Source organism: Schistocerca nitens, chromosome 1 (assembly GCF_023898315.1).
Source record: "Schistocerca nitens isolate TAMUIC-IGC-003100 chromosome 1, iqSchNite1.1, whole genome shotgun sequence".
Lineage (NCBI taxonomy): Eukaryota > Metazoa > Arthropoda > Insecta > Orthoptera > Acrididae > Schistocerca > Schistocerca nitens.
In genome coordinates this window covers 506,990,254-507,004,397 of record NC_064614.1, presented here as the reverse complement: position 1 = coordinate 507,004,397, position 14,144 = coordinate 506,990,254, and the positions used below count along the sequence as shown (strand labels likewise).

At 38.8% G+C, this 14,144-nt stretch overlaps 1 protein-coding gene across 2 annotated transcripts in view; it reads left to right on the top strand.

The window, feature by feature from the left end:
* Positions 1-14,144, top strand: part of LOC126253020 (alpha-2-macroglobulin receptor-associated protein) — a 71,052-nt gene that overhangs the window by 44,587 nt on the left and 12,321 nt on the right. For both annotated transcript variants that reach the window (XM_049954084.1, XM_049954092.1), the window contains exon 6: positions 12,780-12,936. In XM_049954084.1, the coding sequence (XP_049810041.1) occupies positions 12,780-12,936 (157 nt within the window). The remainder of the gene's footprint in view (positions 1-12,779; positions 12,937-14,144) is intronic.

Genomic DNA, 14,144 nt, shown 5'->3' with positions numbered 1-14,144 from the left:
TTGTTAATTATAATTTTTTAAAATTTTGTGACCAATTTTTTATTTATAATTAGGCCTTCTAAGTCACAGCATAGCTTGTTGCTATTCATAAATATTATGACTCCGTCAGGTGCATCCTTCTAATCTATAATTTATATTTTTTTCTTGCTTATTGCATATATTAACTGCGAAGAAAAGCCATTTTCTGCAGTAATTGCCTGCTGTCTTACTAATGTTTTTAATTTTTGTGATTCAAAGGGAGTTTGCTTGCCACGAATCTTTTTTTTACAAAACCAAGTGTCATAAACTCAGAAACGAAAAGATACAATTTGCACAGTAGAAAAGATTTTTATAAGAGATGATAATGTGAACTGTAATTTAGATAATAATGATGAATGTATTCCAAGTTCACATGGTTCAGAATTTCTGATTATTTCCTTGCTATAAATGTCAAGCTAGTATCACACAGCAGAAGTTTGTTTGATAATGCAGATTAGTATTGGCTAGCACGCAGTGTGGGCGGCTGTCTCACCTCCTGAAACTGTCACACAGTGCAAGGTCTGCAGCAGGTTCTTTGGTGGCAAAGTTTTTATTTCAGTTTCTGATATTTGTTGTAATGATTGAGAGTTACCTCAGAATGTGGGAATGATTTTTCACTACATGTGTCAATTAAAGCAGTGATGATCTCTTTACTCCACTGTGGAGCCACACTCAGTAATCAAAAGAAACTACGAGGTTAAGTTCCAACAAAGTATCTCTCTAGTATGGCTGCACTTGCCTTGTAATTGGTTCAAAAATGTTCAAATGTGTGTGAAATCTTATGGGTCTTAACTGCTAAGGTCATCAGTCCCTATTGTAATTGGTATCATAATAAAACCTGACATATGTAATCACTAATAATCAGTAAGAGGAAGGTTTTCAATGTGACTGAACTCATTAGCTTGTGAGGAATAGCTGAAAGAAATGCCAAGAGGCTCAACAGTTAAAACTGGCAATGATGATGCAAAAAATAAGGAATTGTACTGTGCTGAGTGACACTTTTGGTTTTCATACCTTTTCCTTTTTTCTCATTCTGCCATTTGACTTGTGTTCTTGTCATCCAGTCATATTTTTTATTCTTTGCATCTCTGTTGTTTTGTGCTAACATTTCACTGCCAGACAATTTATTATTGTGATGTCAATAGCTAAATCTGTGCAACATTAGTACCTACTTCTTTATTGTCACTTGAATTTAACTCATTTTTTTCCAGTAGGTAATATTGGTGGGTCACTCTTTGCTGTGTAACATCTTCCATTATCTGAAAAATGGAAGGGATTGGTTGTTAATTACCACATAGAGGAGGTGTTGAGTGGCAGACACACACCATGAAAAAGAATGCTAGAATAGAATTGCCCAACCTTGGCAATCTATCCCTTCCATATTGTTGTTATTCCATCCTGGATTCCCCATTATTCTATTTATACTGTTTTTTTAATGCACATAATCTTTCACATTACTTAAACCAGCTGCTTGCAAGGAAGAATGTATTAGGTTGGTGCATAAGTCCATAGCGTTTTTGTTTCACATGTCACTATTCCAGTTGCTGTTGGTTCATTCAGTGATTGTCATTTTTTATTTGTAGTTCACTGTTGCTATTTGAGTTTACATATTGTTGTTTTGTCATTTGGAGATACTGAGTGGAGCTGTAGATGCTGGTGGAAAATGGTGTGCCAAGTGGAGAAATCAGAACATTTTCGACATACTCTTCTGTTTGAATTTAGCAGAGGTGTGACAGCAGCAGAGGCAGCCAGAAACATTTACAGCATGTATGGGGATAATGTCGTTGGACAGAGCGCAGCAAAAACATTTTTTTTAAAAAAAGAGAATTGTTTTAACATTAGTGGCTCTCCATGTTCAGGAAGAACTTTGGGGTTTGATGAAGGTCATTTAAACGTATTAATCCACAATGATCCATGTCAGTGTACCTGAGGAATGGCAAATATGATGAAGCACACATCCAGCACACATCCAAGATAATGTTATGCGCCTGGTGGAACAGCAACTGTGGGTGTACCACAAATTGCTTCCCCATCACACCTGACATTTATCGTCAACAGCTGAGACGTTTTGCGGACCCTGTCCAATAACAATGACGAGGAAGATGATAAGTGATGCTACTCCATGATAATGCCTGCCCAAATTCTGTTAGACTGACAAAAAACACTGTACAGGAGTTGGGTTGGGAAGTCATTCTGCACCCACTTTAGTCACCTGATCTTGTGTCCTAAGATTTTCACTTTTTCCACACTCTGTTGAAAAGCCTTAAAGATACTTCCTTTCTGGATGAAACTGCTGTGCTTCACCTCAAACCACATGATTTCTACAGTCATGGAATCAAAAAGTTACCCTAGCATTCACTGACTGTTGTAAATAGTGAAGGAGAATACACGATGTGATCAAAAGTATCCGGACACCTGGCTGAAAATGACTTATAAGTTTGCAACACCCTCCATTGGTAATGCTGGGATTCAATATGGTGTTGGCCCATCCTTAGCCTTGATAACAGCGTCTACTCTCGCAGACATTCGTTCAATCAGGTGCTGGAAGGTTTCTTGGGGAATGGCAGCCCATTCTTCACGGAGTGCTGCACTAAGGAGAGGTATCGATGCCAGTCGTTGGTGAGCCCTGACATGAAGTCGCCATTCCAAAACATCCCAAAAGGTGTTCTATAGGATTCACGTCAGGACTGTGTGCAGGCCAGTCCATTACAGGGATGTTATTGTTGTGTAACCACTCTACCCAGGCCAGTCCATTACAGGGATGTTATTGTCGTCTAACCACTCCACCACAGGCCATGCATTATGAACAGGTGCTCGATCGTGTTGAAAGATGCAATCACCATCCCAGAGTTGCTCTTCAACAGTGGGAAGCAAGAAGGTGCTCAAAACATCAATGTAGGCCTGTGCTGTGACAGTGCCATGCAAAACAACAAGGGGTGCAAGCCCCCTCCATGAAAAAACACAACCACACCATCACACCACCGCCTCTGAATTTTACTGTTGGCACTGCGCTTGCTGGCAGATGATGTTCACTTGGCATTCACCATACCCACCCCTACCATTGAATCGCCACATTGTGTACCGTGATTTGTCACTCCACACAATGTTTTTCAACTGTTCAGTCGTCCAATGTTTACGCTCCTTACACCAAGCGAGGCATCGTTTGGCATTTACTGACATGATGTGTGGCTTATGAGCAGCCGCTTGATCATGAAATCCAAGTTTTCTTACCTCCTGCCTAACGGTCATAGTACTTGTAATGGATCCTGATGCAGTTTGGAATTCCTGTGTGATGGTCTGGATAGATGTCTGTGTATTACACATTATGACCCTCTTCAACTGTCGGCGGTCTGTGTCAGTCAACAGACGAGGTCAACGTGTACGCTTTTGTGCTGTACGTGTCCCTTCACATTTTCACTTCACTGTCACATCAGAAACAGTGGACCTAGGGATGTTTAGGAGTGTGAAAATCTCACTTACAGACGTATGACACAAGTGACACCCAGTCACCTGATCATGTTCGAAGCCCGTGAGTTCCACGGAGTAAGCCATTCTGCTCTCTCACGATGTCTAATGACTACTGAGGTCACTGATATGGAGTATGTGGCAGCACCGTGCACATAATAAGAAAAATGTATGTTTTTGGGGGTGCCTGGATACTTTTGATTACATAGTGTATATTATTGATGGTGACTAAAGTCTCTGTGATGTGTATACGTGGGGTTTATTAAACTTATGGAAAGAAACTACGAACTTATGCATCAAGCCAATACTTTTAGCGTCCAAGGAAGGATACCCACTACTTTTTTAGCATCAAATGTGATCAGGAATTGGATGGCAAGAATTGTGTGACCTGGTGCAGTGATAGAGACACTTTACTCGTATTTGTGATGAGTGTCTTTCAAGTGTCCATCTGTCTATCCGTTCATTGACTTACCCAGGTCACTTCAGGTGAATGCTAGGCCGTAGCCTTCAAAAGGGCCATGCCTAATCTTGCACTTTATGAGCTTGTTTTGCATGTCGGTTAACCTCACTATTGAGAGGAATTTTAAGTCTAAACTTCCTTACTTACTCCTGTAGATGTAAATAATAAAATGTCAGCTAGAGTGATCAAAGAAAGTAAGGTTATATGAATTATATTTACTTCAGAAAACAATATATGCACTAATACAAGAGTGCAATTAAATCAAACAATGGGAAATCCAGGATGGAATGTAAAAATATCATGAGAAGGAAAGTTGATACCATAAAGTGGAGATGCTTGGTCACACATAGGCACAACAAAAAGACTTTCACAGTTAAAGCTTATGACAATTGGCCTTCTTCAGCAATAGACATGCGTGCGAGTGAGCACACACACACACACACACACACACACACACACACACACACACACACACACAGGCGACTCACGCACACGACTGCAGCCTCAGGCAACTGAAACCACACTGCGAGCAGCAGCACCAGTGCATGATGGGAGTGGCGACTGGACGTGGGTAACGAGGAGGCTGGGGTGGGGAGGGGGAGAGATAGTATGGTGGGGCTGGCAGACAGTGAAGTGCAGCAGGTTAGACAGTGGACAGAGGAGAGGTGGGGGGGGGGGGGGAAGTAGCAGAAAAGAAGAGAAATAAAAAGACTCGGTGTGGTGGTGGAATGACAGCTGTGTAGTGCTGGAATGGGAACAGGGTAGGGGCTGAATGGATGAGGACATTGGCTAACGAAGGTTGAGTCCAGGAGGGTTACAGAAACGTAGAATGTATTGCAGGAAAGTTCCCACCTGTGCAATTCAGAAATGCTGGTGTTGATGGAAAGGACCCATATGGCACAGGCTGTGAAGTGGCCATTATGAAGGATATCATGTTTGGCATCATGTTCAGCAACAGAGTGATCCACTTGTTTCTTGGCCACAGCTTGTCACTGAACGTTCATGCAGATAGACAGCTTGTTGATTGTGATGCCTACATAGAATGCAGCACAGTGGTTGCACATACCTAGTATGGTGGCTGTTTTTTCTTTTCTTTTTTTTCTTTTATCATTTTGAAATTAAATATTGAAATTTTGGAATTTAATTACCACCATATTTTTAGCTTGGGTTCCCTACCGGGATTGTCTGTTGGCGAGTATAATTTGGGACGTGATTTACACCTTAAAGCTATCAGGCTTCGTTTTGCTAAAAGTGAAATTTTAGATGCAGGTTCTATTTTGAAAGCAAACCAAACATATTACACTGATTGGTGCCGTTAATACACGATCATTCACCAACACACACCCCCACACAAAGTAAGCCACATTTACTTTTCAAATTCATGAAAAAAAAAGCTGAGGGAAAAAGGTATGATTATTCTTAATTACAAACACAATGAAATTAAATAATAATAATAATAATAATAATTAGCACAAATAACAGAATACTTAGCACAAATAACAGAATCTCTACTTAACTGCGACCTTACCGGACAATGGCTGATCAAGAAGAGAGAGAACAAAAAGGTTGCAAGTGAAATTTTAGATGCAGGTTCTATTTTGAAAGCAAACCAAACGTATTACACTGATTGGTGCCGTTAATACACGATCATTCACCAACAGACACCCCCACACAAAGTAAGCCACATTTACTTTTCACATTCATGAAAAAAAAAAGCTGAGGAAAAAAGGTATGATTATTCTTAATTACAAACACAATGAAATTAAATACTAATACTAATAATAATAATAATTAGCACAAATAACAGAATAATTAGCACAAATAACAGAATCTCTACTTAACTGCGACCTTACCGGACAATGGCTGATCAAGAAGAGAGAGAACAAAAAGGTTGCAAGTCCAGTTTATTTAAGATAGATAATGAAATTACAGAGGTTTTATTGTAATCACAGTGTCTATTATGCAGCCATAAAATCGTCTCATTGCTATTGCACGAAAGCACAGAGTCACGAAAGCCGCTAACACTTGGGGAACATTACACAGCCCCCTAAATTTTTAAAAGTTTTTTAAGTCTTTAAGAAAAAAAATTTAAAAATTTACAACACTTCATTAACTTTTAGTCTTTAGATTGTCCATTTTATTTTTATTTTTATTTTATTTTTTTTCATTTTATTTGTTTTAGCTGGAGCCTGTTTTAGCTTTGCTAGGAATGTAATTTGCCCTCCCATTTGGGTGCGATGCTGTCGGAACGACAGGAAAGGCATAGGCATCCAGTTCCTTTCTCATAGAATTTAAAAACAGTACACATTGACAAAAGTGATCATTTAGTATGATTAATCAGGATGAACAAATTACATCGTTAGAAAAAACATTAAGGTTAGTAATTTTTAGGAATCATCATATGGGTTTTTATTACAGAAATACAATAATCAGTCAGTTGAATATTATTCATTCTTGCTCGATGGTTGTGTTACGTATACCTCCAATTAAAAGGAGGAGAATTTCTTCCATCCCTTTGTCCTAGGTTATTATTACAATTGTAAGATTGAGGCAGACTATCTCCGTTTTTGTTACCATTACTGTTTTTATTGTGATATTGGTAATAGTTATTACTGTTGTTACTCGAAACTTGAGCATTACTGCCCCCATTCAATTTCGCTTCTTCATGTAACAGGTCAACAGAATCAAGTGTTGACATTAAAAGTTCTACATCTGAATCTGGTTCATGAAGTAGTTTTTTTTTTAATTGATACTGGTAATTTTAATTTTAAAAGCCATATGGCTTCTTGTTTGGGCATTGGTTCATCCCAATATGCCGTCTTATATACTTCTCAAAATATTTACACAGTATACCTGCTTTACTATTGTACATCTCGGGATTATATACCTCACACCTTAAATGTTCTTGTGTTTTTGCTGACCAATACTTATTTAGAAAAGCTTTCTCGAATTCCTCATAAGTATGGCAATAATCTATTACTTCACTTGTCCATAAGGCTCCATCACCTTGAATATGGGTTGTGACAAACTGTATTTTCTGTTTATTGTTCAATGACTTTGGTAGTATACCATGGAAGCTTTTGATAAAAATGACAGGGTGTGGTGTTTTGAGATCAGTTTAAAACTTTGGAATTGTCTGTATTTTAGTAAACTCTCTTCCACAAGTGTGTTAGAAAGAGAACTGGCCACCCCCTGTTCACAAGCTACGTGAACAGATTGTAGACCGAGCATTGTTGCCGAGCAGCTGCTTGAGATGTCATGGTCTGTGCCTCTGGCAACTTGTTGGCACATAAAGCAGCTGCACCTGCTGCGTTTTTTATCATTACCAGCTCCCTTTTTAACGTATCTACTTCTTGTGTAAGTGTCTGTTTCCATTCAGAAACCTGTTTGGTGTTTTCACCTAACGTGTTTGCTGCAGACAAAGTTTTGTTTGTCACTTTCTTTATGGTTACAGGCAGTTCGTTCCATAAACAATCTTGAAATTGGTCATCTTTCATGTTCAACCAGTGTACAAAGTCAAGAGTAAACTGATTGCCTTTCTCTACAAACTTCGCTTGTACAGATTTCTCCTGTTCAATAGTGAGTGCCTGTACCTGTGTAGTTATTTGCTGCACAGAATTTTCTAATGTACTTTATGCTGCATTAACTTGCGCGACCTGCTTGGTTACATCATTGACAGCTTCGGGCAAATGCTTGTATATTTTTTGCATTTCATCTCATTCATCACTAATATTTTTGAAGTTAGTTTCAGTTTTACTGAATTTTCTATCAAGGTTGTCACAAATAAGTGTGGCGACATTTTCTTGTATCTGATGGGCTGTGGCATTCAAATTTTTGTTTACTAATGTTGTTATGTTATTTTGAATTTCAGTGGCCACAGTTTGAAGTTTTCTACTTAAACGGTCAGTCTGATTTTGAAGTTTTGCATCTAAACTGTCAGTTACATTTTGTAGTTTTGTGTCTAAACTACCACTCATATTAGTTTTGATTTCAGTGGCTGCAGTTTGCAGTTTTGCATCTAAACTGTCTGTTACTGTTTTTCTGAACTTCTATAAAGTGTGCATTTTGTTCATGAACAGCGCGATGTAAACCTTACATCTGTTCTCTGAAAAATGTGAACAGTTCTGCAAAATTAGTAGGAACTGATTCACTCTGCATGGATTCTTCAGTATGTTCGGCCATAGGTGCATTTTCACCTGCCGATAATTCATTATTTTGAGTTTCTGACTCACCGTATTTTGCTCGTCACTGTCTGATTCTACTATGGGGGGGTGTAGCCATTTTAATGTTTCTACTGACTTAGCCAATGAATTTAAAAAAATACACCTTACTGAATGTAATAAAATTGACCCATTGTTCTAGAAAGTGGCCATCTTGCCGACATTATGTTTTGTAAAATTCACAGAAAAAATTTGCAAGCTATTGTGAGCAATGTTTTTTAGAATTTAACACTCCCTAACTGACTTTTGCACACCAGAGTAAAGGAAAACAGTAATGTCCTTACCTCCTTTCGTACTGCGCTTCAGCAACATCTCAACTCATGGTTTTTTCTTTTAAGGATCGTGCTCCACATCTCATATTACCCAGCTCATTGAAATTGTCTTGTATCTCGTTACAGTGGTTTTTCATGTAATAGATACCAAATTTACAATAATACGTATACATACATATAGACATAAGTCCTGTACTAAGGGAGCCATTTTTATGGTGGCCATTTTTTCTTTTATTTTAGCTTTTTTAAATTAAATATTGAAATTTTGGAATTTAATTACCACCATATTTTTTAGCTAGGCTTCTCTACCGGGACTGTCTGTTGGCGAGTATAATTTTGGGATGTGATTTATGCCTAAAAGCTATCAGACTTCGTTTTGCTAAAAGTGAAATTTTAAATGCAGGTCCTATTTTGAAAGCAAACTAAACGTATTACACTGATTGGTGCCGTTAATACGCGATCCTTCACCAACAGACACCCCCACACAAAGTAAGCCACATTTACTTTTCAAAATCATGAAAAAGAAGCTGAGGAAAAAAGGTATGATTATCCTTAATTACAAACACAATGAAATTAAATAATAATAATAATAATAATTATTATTATTATTATTATTACACAAATGAGCACAAATAACAGAATCTCTACTTAACTGCGACTGTACCGGACAATGGTTGATCAAGAAGAGAGAGAGCAAAAACTTTGCCTGTCCGGTTCATTTAACATAGATAATGAAATTACAGACAGGTTTTATTGTAATCACAGTGTCTATTATGCAGCAATAAAATCGTCTCAGCACTACTGCACGAAAACACTCAGTCACGAAATCCACTAACACATGGAGAACATTACATCAGTCTTTTTAATTCTCTCCTTTTCTGCTTCTTACCCCCCTCCTCACCTCTCCCCTGCACTCTGTCTAACCTGCAGCACTTCACTGTCCACCATCCCCACCATACTATCCCTCCCCCTCCCTGTCCCAGCCTCGTCTTTACCCCCACCCAGTTGCCACTCCCATCATGCACTGGCGCTGCTGCTCGTACTCTACATACAGTGCAATTAAATTTTGATAAAAAAATAGTACTTACCAAGCAGGAACATCAACATGCAGACAGATATAGTCAAAGACATGTTATCTGCCAGAAACAAAGATGCATTTTTTTGGCAAGAGATAAACAGGTTGGAGGACATGAGACTACACACGACTTTCATTCAAGGAAGACAACAAAATATATGATTTGTAATCAACAATTAAATATTAGTAGCAGATGAGATTTGAAAATTGTAATAGCACTGCAGCCAGAACCCCCCCCCCCCCCCCGCCTCCCCCGTATACACACACACAAACTTTTCTCAGACAGGGTGTTTGCATGCTGGATGCTGGCAACCAGGCTAGACCGAAGTTCACAAACTGTGGTTAGACCCCAACACATGCTCTGATTCTTAACAGCCACAACACCACTACATTGTGTGCTACCTCTTCATTTGATATGCAGTGTTCATCTGGTGTGGCTAAGCCGTATTGTGAGAGTGTCATATACTTTCAGGTAATATGTACAGTACAACTAAAGGTGCATAAATATTTCCCTGTTGCTTGATCAACCATACATTTTCATTCTAGAGGTTAAATGAAAAATTAAATACTACTAAACTTCTACTTGTTCGAAGGAAATAGTAAAGACTTGAAATGCTGATGACTAGCACTCAGTTATTGTGGTATTGAGCTGCCATCTCCCCATTGTAGTCATCTTCAAATGAAGGAAATAGACTACATTTGAATGTTACTATTAATGCTTTATCACTGAAAGTTATGTGAGAATTGTTTCCCTAGATTAAAAACCTCTTTCTTATGAAGGAAAAAGCTGAATGACAACGGAATTCCTTTATAAAAAACCTAAAGAAAACTGTACTTACTTCTTAAGATAAGTAAATTTTATATTTTTGTAGTGGCCCATGGTGGGTAGCCTCTGCTGTGGCAAGGTTTGATTGGCAGAGTTGAATTGAGGCATTGGAATTGTCATCAGGATGTTGACCGATGGTGGCTCAAGAAAACATCATTAACAGCACACATGTTATTAGAACACAAGCTGCAGCATTTATAGTGTCATTCCATAGTGGGAACGCCCCCTTGGTGTGTTCTGAATGCAGCAAGTGTAGTAGTGCTGATGCAGCAGGGACCAGCAACCTGCTGATGGTTGCAGATCATGCACCGTCTTGGTGTGACATTTCAATTGAGGACAGGGCATGCCGAAAGATTCGGAAACCCACTGTGATTCACGTAGCAGGTGGCAGACCCAGTGGTGGTGCCCGCCCTTGTGAACGGATGTGTACAGTGTCAGTGTGGAGTGGCTGCACCACCCCTCTCACGAAAGACTGCCCTCTGGGGCAGAAGGCTGGCTGCTGCTGAAGTGAGCTGGAAGATGGCCCACCAGCCGGAAGATGCCAGTCCACTCCTGCTGACTTAGACCTAGCAGTAGGCTCATCCGCGGTGGAGCCCAAGTCTCACAGTGGCTGCTTACAGAACCACGTAATCCCACCGCATGGTGTAGTCCTCAGTCGTCCTCTCATAGATTCTGTTGCCAGACTGTGAACCCCTTAGCTAAAAATGATGGGTATTTATACAGGTTCAGTGCATATAGGGTGTGCTTGAGGCACAGCTTCCATCCATTTACTCTAAAACAAGACGTGGCCAGAAGGTGAAGCAACTGGCCTGCTATTGCTGTGTTTGTCCTGCCTTTCTGCTGTGTCATTGGTATTGCAGGTGCTGGCCCCAGCCTGTAACAAGGGAACAGGATGGTGGTATTGATGCATCTGATGTAAAGGTGCTGTGGTCAGCTCTGCACTTGCAGGCTTCCGCAGCCCTTTTGCAACACCTGTGGCAATGCTGCTGTTTTACTCCATACCACTGAAAAATTGTGCTAAACTTTATTCTTTATATTTAAAGAGCCTAATAATGCAACAGCAACACAAGGGATCACCGTGTCTGTGGACAATGATTAGATTTGGCACTGTGCAGCAAGTTAACTCTGCCTGCTGTTATGTGGGTCATTGATAGCTGCAGGCAGTGGCTCAAACAAGATAGCCTGTGGCAACTGGAGCTTGGTGATATCAAACCAGTGGTCAGTTAACATACTGCACCAGCCAGCCCGCTTGAGGCAGGCTGGCAGTTGTGATTCACAACTCTATTGTTGTCCTTTCATTCTTATCTGGAGCTTAGAGGTCAATATGCTGATGTAGAAAGCTTATCTGGAATTTCACATAATTATGGGTCATCTTACAAGTAGCTCTACTTTGATAGAGTAGATCTTTACTTCTGATTGTGCTGTATTACAAAGTGGGAGGATGGCACATGCAAAAATTCGCACATCAGAGTGCTTACAATGTTGTGAATGCAGTGATGATGAACTTCGCACACAGTAACAACATTGGAGAGGTTGGTAGTGTAGTGTTTACAGAAGCGGCCTTATGTCCAGTAAAACATAATTTTACATTTGTGAGTCATTCACTACCACAACAATATGCAAAGTAAATATTAATTACTTCAAAGACACTGACAGTAGTAGCCAAGTAACAGTCACAAAATAACCTATGTAAAGATTTTTAGTAAACTATTGCAGCCTGCCTGCTTGACACCATTTAATAATTTAAAGTCAAAATATATAATATCTTATCACCACTTCAGAATTCCAACAAATTCAAAGAAATTATTAGAAATAATAATAACAATAATATGTTCATAATGATTAGGTGTACAATAACAGTTATTTTGTTGATGCTGAATAATAAGTAAAATAATCATGACTACTCCTTGGACAACTTTTGTGAGCTGCACCAGCCTCCTTTCTCTTCCTGTCTAAAACATACTCTTTGACAGAGCATTATGCAAGAGTGCTGTGTAAAAAAGTGTAAAGCAGGGTGCATTAAATACGCATTTCCATGCACTTTATCAGGGGTTGTTTTGAATTATCATTGAGGAGCAGAAGCAACTGTGCTTATAGTCTTGTATCTGACCAGCATGGCAACTGATATTCTCTATTTAATTTATCTTCAGTGGATATTATTAAGAGTAGCCTGGGAAAGTTGTATTTTCACAGTCTATAAAAAATTTTCTGCAGTATTGTGTAAAATTAGGAATGGAGCCTGCAGCAGTGTTATGTGTAATATGGCATATTTATATTATTCTGCTGATATTGGTTTATTTAGTCTTTTCTGTTGTTTGTGAGTTTATGTATCATGATGCATAAAATTATCTCTTGTGGTTAGACTTTTATAATTTAAAACAACACTTTGGTTTTCTAACGTTCCATTATATAATAATTGATTGAATTTTAAAATTAATTGTAGTGAACGCCATCGTGACATCAGAGATGGATACGATCGCTTGCACCGAATAGCTGCAAAAGGCCCTAATAGCAAAGAATTTGTGGAGCCAAAAGTACAAGGATTGTGGCAGATGGCATTGAATGGTAATTTTAGTACTGATGAGTTGGAGTCTCTTCGGGTAAGACCATCAACAGTATTGTCCATAAAAAAGAACCTTTTAAGTATCTCGTGCATGCAGTTGTTTCCATTGACCCCCACCCACTTTGTCCATCCTCTCGTGCAAGCATGGAAAGAGAAACAAGTAACTAGGATATCACATTGTTTACTGCCTAGAAGAATGGAAGCAAATAAAAATATTTAATTAGACTTCAGTTTATTGGTAGAATACCGAGGAAGTGCAATCGCTCTACAAAGAAGATTGCTTACAAGTCACACATGCGACCAGTTCTAGAACATTGCTCAAGAGTGTGGGACCCATACCCAATAGGACTAACAGGAGATATTGAACGTATACAGAGGAGGGCAGCATCAATGGTCACAGGTTTGTTTAATCTGTGGGAGAGAGTCACAGAGATACTGAAGGAACTGAACTAGAAGACTGTTGAAGATAGGCATAAACTATCCTGAGAAAGTCTATTAGCAAAGTTTCAAGAACCAGCTTTAAATAATTACCCTAGGAATATACTAAAACACCCTATGTATCTCTCACACGGGGATCTTGAGGATAATATTAGAATAATTATTGCAAGCACAGAGGCATTCAATCAATCATTCTTCCCGTGCCCCATATGTGAATTGAACTGGAAGAAACCCTAATAACTGGCATAATGGGACATACACTCTGCCATTCACCTCATGGTGGTTTGTAGAGTAAGATGTAGATGTAGATATAGATTTAAATGTCCATAACTTGTTTAGTACTTTTAACAGTCATTTTCAGAGATAGTGATTGTACAATACTTGACGCTGATTACTGTAAGTGTAGTCACCACACAATGCTGGTTAATATTCCTTTTGTGGTAGTCTTGTAGGAATAGGGTAGAGCAGGGTTTCTCAAACTGTGTTCTGTGGAACAGTGGTGTTCCACGGGAAGTGGACAGGTGCTTCACAAAAAACTTAATAAAATGGCATTTTTTGACATTTTAATTTTATAAATTATTTTTTAAAATTTTGTTATGAGTTTTGTGTTATTAGGTATGATTTAAAATTGAAGTAATCATCGAATAAAACAAATTTTACTAACCTTCAAAATAAACAACATGTTCCATCAAAGCACCAGGTTTCTCAAAGTGTTTCGTCAGAGGAAAAGTTTGAGTATCCCTGGGCTAGAAGAATCCTTCTGAATAGGAGTGCAATGTTTTATTTTTCTCCCTAGATGTTGCTCTT